The 17,299-nt window shown below is 47.2% G+C and overlaps 1 protein-coding gene across 2 annotated transcripts in view; it reads right to left on the bottom strand.

Moving 5' to 3' along the window:
* Positions 1 to 17,299, bottom strand: part of MINDY4 (MINDY lysine 48 deubiquitinase 4) — a 103,354-nt gene that overhangs the window by 56,381 nt on the left and 29,674 nt on the right. For both annotated transcript variants that reach the window (XR_008956355.1, XM_026508713.4), the window contains exon 6: positions 2,045 to 2,103. Coding sequence is in view for 1 of the 2 variants with exons in the window: in XM_026508713.4 (XP_026364498.2) it covers positions 2,045 to 2,103 (59 nt within the window). In the remaining variant the exon portion in view is untranslated. The remainder of the gene's footprint in view (positions 1 to 2,044; positions 2,104 to 17,299) is intronic.

The following is a 17,299-nucleotide window of genomic DNA, read 5'->3' as shown; positions in this document are numbered from 1 at the left end:
AATACGTGCCCTCCTTACTACTCATCACCGGTCTATCCCATTCCCCCACCCCCTCCCCTCTGAGGTCCTCAGTTTGTTTCTCATAGTCCATAGTCTCTCATGTTTCATTCCCCCTTCTGATTACCCCCCCTTTCTTTATCCCTTTCTTCCCCTACCGATCATCCTAGTTCTTATGTTCCATAGATGAGAGAAATCATATGATAGTTGTCTTTCTCCGCTTGACTTATTTCACTTAGCATTATCTCCTCCAGTGCCGTCCATGTTGTAGCAAATGTTGAGAACTCATTCTTTCTGATAGCTGAGTAATATTCCATCGTATATATGGACCACAACTTCTTAATCCAGTCATCTGTTGCAGGGCATCTCGGCTCCTTCCACGATTTAGCTATTGTGGACATTGCTGCTATGAACATTGGGGTGCATATGGCCCTTCTCTTCACTACGTCTGTATCTTTGGGGTAAATACCCAGTAGTGCAATGGCTGGATCATAGGGTAGCTCAATTTTTAACTTTTTAAGGGACCTCCACACTGTTTTCCAGAGTGGCTGTACCAACTTGCATTCCCACCAACAATGTAGGAGGGATCCCCTTTAGGAGCAAGGCCTCTTTCTACTCACCTTCACATACTTTCAACAGCCTCATCTATGCCCTGGCAAGTAATTGCTAACAAAAGTTTGCTGTACTGAACCAAAGGAAAGTGGATCGGGTAGGGAAGAAAATGCTGTTCCTCCAGCCAAATTGTATTCCTTGTCTCTGCGTCACCCCAAAACTTCTCTTTCCCTTTCTTTGATGACTGGGTTCCATGATCTCCTACCTTTTATTTCCTTCCCCCTTTCTAAATCATCAGCTAGGCCACTAGCAAAGAGGGGTCTGCCTCCCTCTGGAAAACACACACTTCAAACAATGGGTTCTGAGAGAATTGCTAAAAGCCTTCCTTCCAACAGAAGCCCGCTGGGTTCTGAAGGCCAGGAAGTGCTTCGTTTTATGTGCAGACAGGAGTGGCTCTCACTGGAAAATCTTAAAGTGCGGTGCTTTACAGAAGGCTTCAGAGGCCAACGCGTGCTGGCTCCGCGCATCTGCGTGGCCGCGTGCACGACTCTGCCCCTTCCTGCGCTGGCCAAGCGGTCCCCACCGGCCACCGCGGATGATTCCAAGTCTAAGGAACTGTTACGTCTGAAGTGAGCTGAGCAGAACAAACAAACCCCTACCTCGGCACTCAGAGAGGGGCCCCTGCCTTTCAACTTCATCAAAGCAAACCGTCAGACCGCACCTCTCGCACAAGTAACTTCTAAAGAGTGCACAGCTTTTTTCCTTCCGTTTAAAAGGGGTGCTTGAAAGGAGAGGAAAAGAATGTGAATGGCCCGACAGGTAAATCACTGGCTTCCGGAAGAAGAGCAAATGTCAACGGCACTCAAGCCTCATCCTTTCAAGTCTGGTGGCTGGGTCGCCACCATCCGTTGTACGGCTGCTTTGCCAAGCCCCGCAAACACAGCAGTCTTCAGGGAGGAGAGAATCACAGAAAGGGGAAACCAGAGATGGCTTGAAAACTAAGAGTGGATGGACATGTTCTCTATCTTGATCTGGGAGAGCAGTGACATGGATGTACACGCGTGTGAAACTACACGGAGCTGAACACTGAAGATGTGTGCACTTACACACTTTCACACTATTTTATGCCTCAATAATACGGTGATTAAGTTTTTTAAAGGACGGTCTCCCCCAGGCAGAGCTGTCTTCTGGAGACCTTTGTAGGTTCTGAATAGCCCTAAAAGAGTCCCCAAATGCAAAAGAGGCTCCTCTTCACCCCCCCAACCCCCTACCAATGTGGGTCCAGAAATGCCCAGTCTTCCTTCTCCAAGACAGAAAGACAGAAAGCAGACGACCACAACCACAGAGAGAGAAGTCTGCTCTACTCACTGGGCCAGCCCCTCCTTCCTAAGGTCTGGTGGGAGGAAAGAAGCCCCCACCCACCTCCTTCCACACGGAGCAAACAGAGCCCCCTTGACCCTGCCGGGCACAGCATAGAGACAGCAGCGACACCTACCAAGTTGTAGGACACCCAGCTCGCCATCAGCCTTGTTGGGCGTTGGCAACTGATTTTTCCTAGAAAAAAAAAAAAAAAGTCAATGTACAGAGAGGAAAATGACCCTGAAATACAAACAGCAGAGAAGAACGCGGGGAGCACTGGATGGGGGGGTCAGGGGACGGTTCTCTCCAGCCCAGCCCTGTCGTTCATGTATGCCTCGCACAGTCACTCTCCCTCTCTGCGCCACAGGTTCCTTTGTTGGACAGGACCAAATGGCCTCCCGGGTGCCTTTCAATTCTGTGTTCTCACCAGCACACGCACACACATGCACACCAGCCAACACGGGGATAAACCCTGTAGTTTGACACTTGCCAAGGACCAGATGCAAGCGTGTCTTACTGATGTCACTGTGATACTGCTAGAAAACACGCACACTCACGCATGTACGCGCGCAAATCAAGTGCTCGTCATCACTGCACGGATTTTTTTTATCGCATTCTCTATTTTCCTTTCTGTTTATTTCTTTTCTCCCAGCTTTCTTGTAAAACCATCAGCAGCCATTTCTAAGAAACCTCTAAAATGTACCAAAAACCTATACTGTGAGCCTGATTTGTAAGCTCAGGTATGTACATGTGGAACTTTCTCAACATGGCCCACCTGTATTTTCGCTCTCTTTGGAAATTTTCTTTCCTCCAGCATGCATCAATCTGGACTAAAACAAAATCTTTTTTTTTTAGAAGAATGTATTAAGAATAACAATATTACATCACTCTCTGAAAACCCATTTACTATGTTGAAAAATGACAGCCCTTTTGAACGTGGCATTGAAATATATTTTCCTCCAACATCCTTGCAGAGTAAGATATGATTGAAGTAACAATCGTAATCTTGCCGTGCTTGTTCTATTGAATTGGCTTCCTCCTGAAGATGTATGAAGGGGTGTGAGTGGAAGACCGCGGAGGACACACGGTACCAAATCTGCGAGCACATACTGCTTCGGACTCCGAGCTTCTTGCTCTGGCCCGGAGTGCTGGAACACAGAGCTCCTTCCCCCACCCTCCCAGGCAGCCCTAACCCTCCCCCACCCAGTCAAGCCCATTTTCCTCAACGCAAAACCGCAAAATTCCTATGTCTCTATGCTCCCAGGATTCGGCAAGACAAGTGTTCTCTTGGGGACTGGTAAAAGAACATGCTGGAAAGGGGATCTAAGGCCTGGAGGGGTGAAGGGGGAGGCAGTGCAGATGCTGTGTCACAGCCATCACAATGAGAGACTGCACCTTCACCAGAAGTTTCTGTCAGTATACCTCTCCCACTGCCACTGACTCTGCCACTAAAGGCTGAGGTCCCAAGTCCGACCTCTATCTGCCCCTTCTGTCACTATCCTGTCCGGATACTAAGGCAAGATGCCTCCCCCTTGCACCTCAGTAGCCCTTCCTGAAAAGCGAGGCTTGAGGCATGATGCTAAATGGCCTCTAACATCTAACATCGGAGTTGAGAAGGAAGTGGCATAGCACTTGGGCTGCAGGATGAGCGTGAGTTTGCCAAAGGATATTCTAGCCAAGCAGGGAACAGCAGGAGACATCTCTGGAACATCCCAAAGACAATAACCTCTCTCTCACACCCGTCTCTGCTCTCTGCCTCTTGGTCCCTCACCCACATCCCTGGAACAGCCTCGTCGCTGGTTTCCTGACCCCCAGTGTGATGCCCCGCCCCACGCCGGCCCCCCACATCTTCCTGTGGGTGTCAAAGGCATCTTTCTAAAAAACAAATCTGACTACGCCACAGCCTGGCTGAAATGCTTCAAGGGTTCCCCATCATCATCACCACCACCAACAATAATATTTATAAAAACGACAGCAATAATAACAGCAGATACTCTCTCACTCCTTTGGCTGTTCCAGGCACCGGGCTGAGTGCCTTGCAAGCAACAAAAGCCATCTGCTTCTCAGGACAGCCTGATGAAGTAGGTGTCATGCTGAGCCTCACGGAGATCCAGTACTTCTCCCAGGACACGGCGAGTCAGTGGTGGCTCAGGGATTTGAACCCAGGCAATGACCCCAAAGACAAAGGCAGCAACCACCACATATACCACTTCCTTGAAAAATAAAATCCAGGATGGGCCATCTGGCTGGCTTAGTCAGTGATGCATGCGACCCTTGATCTCAGGATTGTGAGTTCAAGCCCCATGCTGGGTGTAGAGATTACCTAAAAATACAAAATAAATAACTAAAATAAAATAAAATCCAGGCCCTTTAGGGTGCCCTACGGGCTATCTCTGACCTGGCCACCTGCCACTCCAGCCCCCTCTCCCTCTGCACCCTCACACTCCACGCACATTCCTTGAATGCTGAGCTATGCCTCCATGGGCATATGCCTCTATGCCTTTTCATAAGCCCTTCAATTGGGCTAGAATATCCTTTGGCAAACTCACACTCATCCCCTACAGCCCAAGTGGTATGCCACTTCGTTTTCAACTCTGAACATGCATCCATTCATTTCCTCAGCCTCTCATCCAGCAAACCTGTGGCCCATCTCCCTGCCCAAGGGAGACCCAGGCAAGTAAAATAAACAGACATAAATTGCAATTTGACATGGTACGATAGGCTGAACAATGGCCCCCAAAGGTATCCTGCGAATGGTACCTTACATGGCAGAAAGGACTCTGTCGATGGGACTAAGTTAAGGATCTTAGGATGAAAGAGGGTATCCTGGATTACCCAAGTGGGAGCAATGTAATTACAAGTGTCCATGTAAGGGGGAAGCACAGGGAGATGTGACACGGAAGAGGAGAGGTGGCATGATGCCAGGAGCAGAGGTTGGAGGGCTGCACTCTGAAGACGGAGGAGGGCCACAAGTCACGGATGGGGGTGGTCATGAGAAGCTCCAAAAAAGCACAGAAACAGATTCTCCCCTGCTGCCTCCAGAGAGAATGAGCCCTGCCAACACCCTGACTTCAGCCCAGTGGAACTGACTTCAGACCCTGCTCCTCCAGAACAGTGAGATAACATATTCATGTTGTTTTCAGCAGCCACGGGAGACTAATGCACATGGTGAAAGAAATCACACGAGCGACCATGGGATTCCCTTGGTCACCTCTGTACCCTGCGTGCCCAGCACCCGGCCAGTGCTCCACAAATAGAGCTAAGGACCACAGAGACCCTCACAGAAGCCATGCAACTCACATAAGGTCACACAACTTAGAAGCACCGGAGCCAGAACTCACAGCCAGGCCGCTGGCTCCAAATGCTCTATTCTGTTCCTTCTTCTATGTTATGCTTCCTTGCCCTGCCCAGAACCCTCCATGGCTTCCTGTAGACCACAGGACAAAATCCAAACCTCCCAAGTGGCGCCCTTGGCTCCTGAGGGCAAAGCCACGGGGCACATGGGTGGCCGAGAGCCACGGCGAGAGGGTGGAGATGCCGTTCCCGCCGCAGAGGGCACAGCTGGGTCTCTCCCCGGTCATGAGACTCCCACCCAGAGCACCATCCATCAGCTGAAGCCCAGTTCAGATGCTTTGTGCCCGTTTCCCATAGATCTCATCAAGAGGAGACTTCAATTACGCTCACACTTAGGGAATGTGCTTATTGTTCCTTTCATGTGTCCCTTTGTGGCACAAGCATTACAAAGTTTAAAAGGTCGGTTTAAAAGCATGTTCTTGCCTTTGAGTGAAAACTATTACAGAAAACAATGACAAAAAGATAAATTAAGGATTCAAAACACTTTTGATGGTGCAGATAACCCAGAGACATGTGTCATAGTGTGCATCTAGTAAATCTGTGGGAGCCGGGCCATAGCCACCCAGCTTGTCTGTCGTGTCTGAGGTCACCACTTCCCACCCAAACTCCCTTTTGTGGCCCCAAGGGAGAAGCCAGGGCCAGGGCACTGTGGGTCTCTGGGGCTCCATGGGACCTGGACTCAATCCCGGATAACTGAATCTTGGCCGGATGGGAGGAGCTACTCAGAGACCTGAGTTCTTATCCCTCTTCCCCCAACCCCCATGTGCTCTTGGGCAAGTCATCTCCCCTCTGTGAGCATCACGTGCCTCATCTGTCCCTCGGGGGAAGCCTGGGCACGCTCATCACTGTGGGACACGACCGGGTGCAGGGGCTCTGCAGGGCCTGAAGTGCCTGGGCCACACTAGCTTTGAAGGCGCTGTCTTGCTTATGCAGCCGCAGACAGAATACTTCACTAGCTCTTAACATGAAAAGACAAGGAGATGCTCCTTCCTCAGTGCTCGGCACTGGATACTTGGCTAAATTAGTCACGGAGTATGAAAGAAAGGGGTCCCGTGGGAATAAAGATAGGGCCCACTTACCATATATTCCATTTGACGGCACTTCAGAACCCAGCGTGAATGGAGTCTGAAATGACGCCACTCGTGCGGCACAAGAATCCAGACTATAACACAAAATTTTCCCAAGCCAGGGATATCCCAGCACACCTAACTAAAGCAATGTAAAATTATCTGGAGGGGCACTTCTACGAAGCAGGTCACACAAGATTCCCCAGGAGAGAGAGAGAGATTTTTTTTTTTAAGTGCCACTGAAAATATGCTCAAAACAAAGAACTAGTAAATATACAAAAAATCATGCACCTTAAGAACAGCCAGGTGACACAGCAAAAAGGACTCCCAAGAACTTGAGATAATAGAACAACAATCTAAGGGAGGCTGTAATTAGAGCAGGGAGACTTCTTTAGCAGGAATGGAAATCATTAGAAAAGAAACATACTCTAAGACAAGAACGGGCAGTTTTGAAAAGTAATACAGTCATAGAAATAAAAAAACTCATGGACACATAAGGATGGTGATTCTGACATATGAAATATATGTTAAACCCCATGAGCCTGCTGCTGCCGGGTGGGGGGCGGACAGGGATGGGTCATGGAAAGCTCTTCTCCATAGAACACCACTGACTCATAAATGTAAGAGGAACAAGAAAATGATAAAAATTAGACAGTCACCATTTTATAAACTAATACGGGAAAAGATTATCAATGGATGCTAAAGCCAGTGGCTGAAACGTTCTTGAGGAACGGGATATTCATCTAGTCTGAAAGCTACTGATTCCTCGCCAACGGCAAAAGGGAAAGTTCCCTTTATAATGATGGAGAGACAGCGCCTGGGTGGCTCAGTTGGCTAAACATCTGTCTTCAGCTCAGGTCTCACATCAGGCTCCCTGCTCGGTGGGGAGTCTGCTTTTCCCTCTAACCCTCCCCCCTGCTTGTGCTCTCTCTCTCTCTCAAATAAATAAATAAATATTTTTTTAAATATAATGATGGAGAGATTGGCAGAAACCACCTTAATGAAGTGATGCAACTTAGCATCAGCAAAAATCAAACAAACTGATAATCTGTGCTCCTGACTGATGTAACGGGAAATACGCAACATCACATATGTACTGCCCTTGCCCTAAACGTGTTTAACATAAACCTAATAGAGTGACAGACATATCTAGAATGTGGTCATTCTATAAGATAACAAGACCACACTCTTGAAAAACTAAAAATGGACGGGAAGTTGTTTGAGATTAAAAGAGACTAGAGAGACATGGCAACCAAATGCGGGTAGAACCTTGAATGGATCCTGGATTGAAAAGCTCAAGCCTAGAGCACCTGGGTGGCTCAGTCAGTTAAGCATCCAACTCTTGATTTTGGCTCAGGTCATGATCTTAGGGTTGTGAGATTGAGTCCCGTGTGGGGCTCAGCACTGAGCGCGGAGTCGCATAAGATTCTTTCTCTCTCCCTCTCCCTCTGCCTCTCCCCCTCCACTCACTTGCTTTCTCTCTCTCTTAAAAAAAAGAAAAGATAAAAGAAAAAACTACAGACTAAAAGAATATTTGGGAGCCATGTGGGGGAATTTGATTATGGGCTTTATGTTAGCTGATGTTACGGAAACTTCTTGGGTGTGTTAATGGTACTGTGGTTATGCAGGAGAATGTTCTTGTTCTTAGGAGATGCAAGCTGAGATATTTAGGGGTGAAATGCCATGATATCTGAATTTTACTTTCCAACGAATCATCAAAAATGTGTGTGTCACAGGGGCACCTGGGTGGCTCAGTCAGCTAAGCATCTGCCTTCAGCTCAGGTCATGATCCCAGGGTCCTGGAATCGAGCCCGCATCGGGCTCCCTGCACAGTGGGGCGTCTGCTTGTCCCTCTCCCTCTGCCCCTCCCCCTGATTGCGCTGTCTCTCTCTCTCAAATACATGAATAAAATCTTTAAAAAATATGTGTGTGTTACAAATACATATACTATATGTGGGGAGGGGAGAAGAGAAGAAAGAGCGAAAAAACAAGTGTGTCAAAGTCCTGGAATTGCTGAGTGTAGGTGAGGATAGCATGGGTGTTCATTTTTCTGTTGTTCCAACTTTTATATAGGTTATATCTTCTTTATCATTGGAGGGAAACTTGGGGCAAGCTTTAATAGGAGATGGGATACAACGAAGAGATAATAAATTACTAGGAGCTATCAGAGAACATGACCCAGAATGCAACTCAACCCCAAGAGAGAAAATACATGAAAGAGCAAAGAAGAGATGTGGAGGGGGAAAACTTTAATTCCAACGCCCATCTAAAAGGAGTTCCAGAAGGAAAAATAAAGAAGGTGTGAGAAAGGAGATTATTGAGAAGATAATGGCTAACAACTTAGCAGGCATGAATCCTCCTCACAGAAACCTAAGAAGCCTCAAACGGCACATGTGGAAATCAATGCACACCTAGATATGTCATCTTGAAATGACATATTAATGACAGAATATTAATGACAATGAGAAAAATCTTAGCGGAAAGGCAGATTATCTATAAACAAAAATCACTTTTAAAAAAGACATCTTTATAATTCAGATATTAAAGGTAAGGTCAAAATGAAGACATTTTCAGACAAAGACTGAAAAAGTTTACCACCAGAGACCTTCACTGAAGAAACCACTCACGGACTTACTTTGGCAAGAAAGAAAGTGAACCCAGGAGAAAAGAGCAGGACCGAGGCAATGACGAGAAAAGAAATCTGTAAACACGTAGATAAACCTAAATGAGAGCTGATGATAGAAAAAGTAACAATAGCAACTAATTAGGGGGTAGTTAAAAACACAGGGATCATACCAGATGATGATTACACACAGGAAATGTGGGAACGGGAAATGAGCAGCTGAAGCTTTCTAAAATCCTTGTATTTTTTGAGGGGGTAGAGAGACCGATTAAACTGAAACTTTAAGTGCATTCTGACAAAAAAAAAAAATTAAGACTAACTGCTAAAGTAGTAAAAGCATAATCTATGATGTCCAAATCAGAAAGCCCAACAAGAAAAAATAAACACCACTCGATTCAGAGGAAGGGCCACTGTGGAAAACGGTTTGGCGGTTCCTCAAAAAAGTCGAATACAGAATCACCATACAACCCCACAATTCCACTCCGGGGTATACCCCCCAAAGAAGTGAACACAGGGACACGTGTTCCCAGCAGCACTATTATCTACAGACGAAAGGTGAAAACAGCTCACGTGTCCAGCAACGGATGAGCGGATAAACAAAATGCAGTCTATTCATGCAATGGCCTATTATTCCACCATCACAAGGACTGAAGTACTGACACGTGCTACGACGTGATGAACCACACACACACGATGCTGAGTGAAAGAAGCCAGAGACAAAGGGTCACATGTGATATGATTCCATTTATGTGAAACACCGCAGAATGGGGGTGGCTGGGGGTGAGGGGGTGGGAGGAACGGGGAGAAACTGCTTGGTAGGAAGAGATTTTACTGTGATGAGAAGGAAATGCTTTGGAAGTAGACAGTGATGGTTATACAACGCTGTGAATGTGCTAAGTGCCCCTGAATCGCTCACTTGAAAATGGTTCACTAAAAAAGAAGAAGAAAGGAGAAGAAGAGGAGAGAGGAAATAAGGGAAAAGCGTACAGCAAAATGAAAGGACAGAATACAGACGAATTCAAGTGCATCAGTAATTATTATAAAAGCCAACAAATTCAACTTGCCAGTTAAAAGACAGAGACACCCAGATTGATTTTTCGTTTTAATTCGCAATATGCAGTTTCACAAGGTACGCGACACGAAAGGCGAACCGAACCGTGTGGGGGAAAAGAGATCTCCTGCGGGCTAAGCACTGAAAAGCCAATGTAGTTAATACTGTATCATCAGATTAAAAATAGACTTTGGGATAAAAAGCATTATTAGTGATAAACCTACTTGTTACAGAATAACAAAAGGAACGATGCAACAGAATTCGGCCATGTTGAACCCCTAACAAAATGGGGTTCGTAACAGTCCCATCTCAAAAGCCTGTGGGGAGCATTACACAGGCCAGTCCATCAAGTGCTGAGAATAGCGCCCAACACAGAATCACTCCACGTTCTCTGACGTGAGGATGATGCTGGTTATGAGACTAGTAGCACCTTGACTCCAAACAAAAATATGAAATAAAACAATGAACAACTGCATCGGCCATGAGTTTGAGGACAATCTTGGCCAAGCAGAGATGCAAAAATATTTTCATGTTAGAGAATCTAATAATGGAATTCACACCAACAAAGGGGACAAATGGAAAATAATCTCAATAGACACAGCAAAGGCATTTGATAAAAAATACTCAGATGCACTTTAAAAATTAAAACTTTAGCAAGCTCAAGGGACAAGAAGGGTTTTGCTTTACTTGATATGTACATATTTCAACCCGACAGGACATACCAGCCCTGAAGCGAGCATCCCTGCTGGAGGCCCTAGCCACAGGAGGCTGTCCTGTCCCACAAGACTCAGACTCTCCCGGAAACACACTAGAGGCAGTGCTACAAGACAAGTGAAACTGACGAGCCAGGCCAGGTTTCCTGGTGTAGGTCCAGCACTCTCGCTACTACCCGGCCTCTAACAGACCTCCTTTTGCAGTGAACAACAGGGCTAGATGGTAACGAACCAGAGAGTTGCTCCACTGTCAAGGGACACATAGCAATTGGACAGACAAGCCACAGGACTAGCTCGCCCTAGAGAAGACTGGCATCACTTCGAGCTGTAATTGCCTTGAGTCTCAGCTTCTCTTTCGCCAGAATCGTCTTTGAGGGGCTACAAGGGCCAGAACATTGAGCGATTCCTGGCTTTGGTTCTTGGGACCCAGCCCTTCCCCAGCCGCGGGCACTTCTCGGAGGCGTGGGGGTGGGGAGCGGGTAGCAAGTCCTTAGGGGGCGCTCTCGGAGGAGCAGCTGTGTCACGTTCCTTTCCTCACAGTGACTTCCCATAGCCCCGTGCTTAAAGGCTGTGGTTAAGGACTGAACTTCAGGAGGAGTAAGCCCTAACAAGGCAGATCCCTGAGGGCAAGCTGATTTAAAAAGAACTTTTCTAAAAAGTTGAAGTTCTCCACAGAAGAAAAGATTCTTTTCCCTTTCCTGCTGTTTCTCTTCAGCTTCCTACAGGGGCTCAGCAAGCTCCCCCAGATAAAGGTACAGAATCAGAACCGCGGCGACATAGGCTGGGAAGAAGCTGGGGAGTCACCTGGCATAACCTCGGTTTGACAGATGAGGAAACTGAGCTCTGGGGAGAGGAAGGGAGCTCCTCCAGTGTCCCCACCTCCCAGATGCTCGGCCCTGTGGGACCCATGTCCCAACCTTGGGAAGCACTCTATCTTCCTGGACAGCCCAATCGACAGGCATTTTTTAAATGAAGCCCTAAAGAACACGAGGCCTCGTTAAAGGTCGGACTGTTGAGAAGTCATCTCGGGCACTATCACAATGTTTAACCGATCGCAGTTTCATACCCAGCAGCTGCCAGCGCTCGAACTGCTGACCTTCAACATATAATAGCAATCTTTTTTTTTTTTTTCCTCTCTCTTTTCTTTTTTCTTAAGGATGTGGAAAACTTGACTAGAATTGCCTGGTCTGACATTTCCTGTGAGAAAGCATTCTGCTTGGAATACTGTGAAAGCAATCTGCCTTAACAATTCAATCCAAATAAATTATCTTCCTGAAACTAGTGAAAACACTTAATTGGGAATTGGGCTGCATACCCAAGTCTCTCTCATCCGGGTCCATGATGACGAAGGTTGGACAAAGATAGGGATCACCCGGTGAGGACAGATTTGGGGGAAGGGGAGGGGGCACTGATGGCCCTGCATCCTCCTGGAAAAGCCATCGGCTCAGCCTGTCTAGCTGGAGAGAACACACGTACTCCGGCCTCCCAGACCATTGTTCTTTTGGGATGATGATTTCTCAGCTTAACTATCTTTCCGTATGCGCCCTTCCCCACAGGCTTTGGCAGGCACCCTTAATGAGAAGTGTGCAGAGCCAGAGCAAGATCTGAAACCAAGTCCAACATTTCTCTTTCCTTGAGTCAGGCCGGATTCTGGCACATTCCAGGAACAGAGAAGAAATTTACCCAGTTACCAAGACATCAGACTGGGAGGGTTCCTTTAAGGGCACACAATTCACAAAACAAAACTGCACTAGGTGTGACCTTCCCTCATATTATTCTCCCCTTCTCTCAATTGGCACAAGGTCTTAGCATACAACTGGTGTTTAATGGATGCCCCCTCTGAAAGCTGAGAAGTTCTCACAGTTCACCTAGATATGGCTCGTCCATCTGGAAGGGCTGGAAAAGCCCATCCAGACCATCTAGTCTAATCCCGCAGCTCTGTCAGGGGGGTAGGGGCAGGGTGGGCGTGGAGCTTTTACCAAGGCCCCCTGGGTAATGAGCAAAGCCAGAAATAGAATGTCAGGCTCCAGACTCTCCTCTCCATTCATTTTCCTCTACTGGATGGTGGAAGCACGGATTGCACTTCCTTATGACCCAAAAGCATTAGGACAGGCTGTTTGCTCTCCCCCTTAAAGCCACTAACAGGGCTTTGCGGCTCTCCCAGTTCCTATCTCCCTGCCCTTTCCACAGGCTACACTTTCCTGGGTGTGGCTGAGCTCAGCTCCACGAGGAGACTGGTGCAGAGGGGCAGATGTTGCTCAACAGGCAGTGAAAAGGTGCGCAGAGCCGATGTTTCTCCAGGAAAAGAAAAATAGCCTCTTGAAGGAAAGTGATCTCTGCGGAGTAGCTCTCTGGCGCATGGCCAAATCCACTGAACCATTCATTCACCTGAGCTATGCAGTTCCCCAAGCGGAACGTCGCTAGCCCATGATCTCCCTTGGTCTTGCCTCCTCCCCTCTGCACACCAGCACGTGGCTGCACAGCTCAGCCAAACCCAACCACCGTGAGATGCTGGATGAGCCCAATGACTAGGGCCAGAGCTAGAGATGTGACGTGGTACCTGGCCCATGCCACGCCCCCCCACCCCGATTTAAGCCCCAGACTGCACACCCAGCAAGTGGGATCACAAGCCCACTTCTCATTAGAGCTCCTGGCATTGGAGTGAGGACCCAACGGTCTCTACCAAAGACAAAAATTAGCCCCGGCCTGCCCTCCCCAAGGCTGGTATGAGAGCCCAGGATGGAAAGGATTGCCTCGACAACCTTGGCCCTGTGCCAGGGAGTCTAAAGTCACACTTGGAGTTATAAAAGGGAAGGTTCTGACATGCCGCCTGAAAGACATTACATAAGACTCGCCACCGGCTTCCACAGTGGACTGGAAAGCTGTGTGGAGATGTTTACTTAGCTGCTAGGGGAAGCTGCTTTGGGGCACTGGCCCTGCCCTGTTACTGTCCTAATAAAAGCCAACACATCCAGGGAAGGAGCTGTCCCAATGAGAGAGGTCAACTTTCTCGGAGTCCCATTAAGCAGTGAAATCCACTTAGGTTCTGTTTGGTTAAATACGCTAATGAGTGGCTTAAAACAACTTCTGGGATGAAAGATTTCCATTTTCACACCAACACTCTCCCCTGCATAAGCAGTAGTAAAAGAGCCACGAGCCATCAGGCTGAAACAACACTGTCTGGGTGCATTAACTTTTTATCAATCTTAAAACAGAGAACTTTGGGTTCATTTACTTTTAGAAAAGGTGAGGAGGTTTATACTTAAATAACACTTATTTTTGAAGCTCGTGTCTTGCCCCCACCTTTCCTGGTGAATATCCGTTTTCCTTCCTGTGACATTCGAAGGGTTCTAAATGTTCTCTAGTCTTGTCCTTAAAATAATAATTAGTTACCTGGGTACCTATATCTACTTCACCAACCACTTGCAAACCACTGTTCTCAACTTAATTCTAACCAAAGGCCTATGTGAGAAGAAGCATTTTCACAGATGAGAACAGTGAGGCTCAGGAACTTGGAAATGGTCCAACACAAACCAGTCCATGACACACGGGTCCATGTGAAGTGAGGAAAATACAGTGCATCTTTCACATGGACTGATGTGTTCATTTTAAATACTGGAATTTCACTTCAAGATTATATCTATATTTAAATTTTATGAAATTGGTTTTAATGTTCTTACTTAGCCAGAATATCCATCGCAGCAACAACAGGCTGAATAGCGTCTGATTTATAGTAAAGTTAACAGCGCTCAGATTTCAGGGGCCCTCACTTGGACAGGCCCATTCCAAGAGGCCCGAGCAATGTGTTGACATGCTCTTCTATTTTTGTAAAATTTGCAAGAATGAGATACTTTGATATTCTTTGTCTTAAAGAGGCCATGAAAACTGTGGATGTTTCAGGCCCTTCACCTCTGGAGCTGAACCAAGTGGGTCCCCCGGGGTTTTGTTTTTTGTTTCTGCATTTGTTTCTATTTTGCTGACCTATGAACTCCCCATAACCCCCTGTACCAGATGCCTGAAACAAAGTCTCCTTCAACCCAGAGACCCTGTCATTGTCTTTCCCTAGTTCATATAGACAAAGGCCTGGCCAAGACTGGCTCTCAGAACATCTCTTTCTTCCACCCTGTGTTGCCCCATTACGAAAAAGGAATCTTCAGGAAATTCTGACCAACTCCAAAAGCACAGAGGACAGGTTGTTGTCTGGAAATTTCTTAGAAAAAAAAAGAGAAAGAAACCTGTTGCTTTAAAACCAAGTTAGCTTTGCTAACTTTGAGCATTACACCACTCACACACATAAAACCAGAGAGCAGTGGAATTTCCATGGGTGGGCCAGCCCCAACTCAGGACAAGCACACCCTGAGCTAAAATTAGATGTGTCCCTGAGCCAGTTAGGCAGCCTCCCAGTGCCTCTTCTGGAAGCCGTTGTCACTTGAAATGAGGTGTGAGGGTCCCTGGGTACCAACCAGAGTGTGGGTCCCCTCCCTCCCCACCCCCTGGAGTTACCCCCTCTGCCTCTAATGAGAGTTCCCAGCTATTCCGCACAGGTGGCCCCTGGGCAGGGAGCCCAGCAGGTGGGGGTATTCAGTGGGGAGCTAGGATGCTGCTCAAAGGTGGGGAATCCACGCAGGAACTTTCTACGAGCCCTAAAACAGAGGAGCACAGGGCCCACCTCACACAGAAGTCAGGAGATGGTGACTTGGAATTTTAGCACAGAGCAAGTATTCCTTCCCAGTTCCTTAAGAGGTAACACATTAATGTGAGTTTGTAAGCACACTCTCTTTTCTACTTAATAGAGAAACTTCGGCAGAAGCGGAATAAAGCCCTTTGGCAAGGCTCTGGCTTCCCTCGTTTCTAAGGCTCTGAATTCAAATAACGCCAGAATGAGACCGACAGCATGCACCCTCTGAAACCCCTAGAGCCCTCGCTACTCCAGGCTGCAGCCCTCTGCCACCATTACCTGTCCCCAGTGGGGCGGGTGTGCAGGGGCCTACAGACGGCAGCCCCAGCAACACAGCCGACAGGAAGAGCTTTGACCAAAGGTATCTGGAGCTTTTTCCAGAACAAATATAAAAACCATGTGAAGCTGGACCCAAGTCAGGCAGTCTCCTGTTGGAAATGTCACATCGAGCCTCACGATGTGGGTGTAATCAAAGGACTGGAGGTTTCGAGAAAACATCCAGAGGGTCGGCAGAGGGAAGACACAGCCAGCTTGTACTGCCAGGCTGTGGGTGTATGGATTCCAGTCCTAGTAGCGAGGGAAGGGGAGGGTGGGTCTGGGGAGACAGGGTAGGAATGTCTACCAGGACGACACCGAAGAGTCTGCTTTCGGTGAAATCTGTTGTTTCCATAATAGCCACTGAACAGTTCCTTGGAGGTCAAAGGGCTTGAGGATGCCCATGGGTAACAGGGAAGGGGCCGCCACACCACTCACCAGGCATGTTGGGGTGTTCCCTAGGTGCCTCCTGAGCCAGCCTTGTGTTTTATATCATCACCTCGCCTGGATTCCAACCCTGCGTGACACCCTATGACCTTGTCACAGAGATCTTTAGGATCTTGACTGAGAGATAAAAGATAGATTCTATTGACTATTCATTTTTCCTATTTTTCCTATGTGTATTTTTCATTTTTATTTTGAAAAATATTGAACCTACAGGAAAACTGAAAGAATAGCACCATTCACTTATAGAGACCAATTAACATTCACCATATTGGCTTTTCCCCCTCTCCCTCTCTCCCTTCCTCTTCCCTCCAAACACATGTATACACATAGAAACACATACACTTTTTTTTTTTCTGCTGAACCATCTGAAAGTGAGTTGAAGATATTACAACATCATCCCTCAAGAGTCCAGCCTGTATCTCCTAAGCAAGGACAGTCTCCTACAAAACCCACGTGGGCTTTATTTGCATGAGAACACTTTTTAAAACAAGGATCCTTGTTTAGGCTCTCCCACATCCCGGCATCTGGTAAGTGTACCTTTTGGAGTTATTTTCTTTAAAAAGATGGATAAACCCGTCGTAATGTCTTTATTAAATGGGCCAGCCCTGCTTTTGGTTTTTAACTAAAACGGATACTTTCAACTTCTTTTTTCTTCTTTTAAAATACTCCCAGGAGGGTTTTGGGTTTTAAAGGATGCCTGACCATCCACATCTAGGCTAGAAAGGGACCTGAGATTTGTCAGGAAGCTGGGAGGGGGCCTGGGGTGTGGGACAGACTCTGGGTTGTAGAACCCAGATAGATTTCCTTGACTTCTGCTGGCACTGGTTCCTAGACACTTATCAAAATGTCCTTATAAGTTCATCTGCTCTCTATAGAGTAGCTTCTGCAACGTGAATGCTCAGTATGCCATTGCTCCATGAGGAGATGAACGTGAAATTATGAAGGTGATTGTAAGCCCTGACAAAGAGCCTCCAGTCTCAGAGGGTGGCAGACAACTTGGTCATGGTTTCCATTCAGAGACTTTTCTGGTTGATTGATTTTTTTTTTTCTCATTCAAAGGAAATTTTACATGAAGGCAGAAAAGCTGACCAAAGTGACACTGGGACCAAAGGAAGCACCACTGTCAGTGACAGGACTGCCATC

Source organism: Ursus arctos, unplaced genomic scaffold (genome assembly GCF_023065955.2).
Source record: "Ursus arctos isolate Adak ecotype North America unplaced genomic scaffold, UrsArc2.0 scaffold_3, whole genome shotgun sequence".
NCBI lineage: Eukaryota > Metazoa > Chordata > Mammalia > Carnivora > Ursidae > Ursus > Ursus arctos.
The sequence above is the reverse complement of the archived record's forward strand: the minus strand, read 5'-3'. Positions and strand labels throughout refer to the sequence as shown.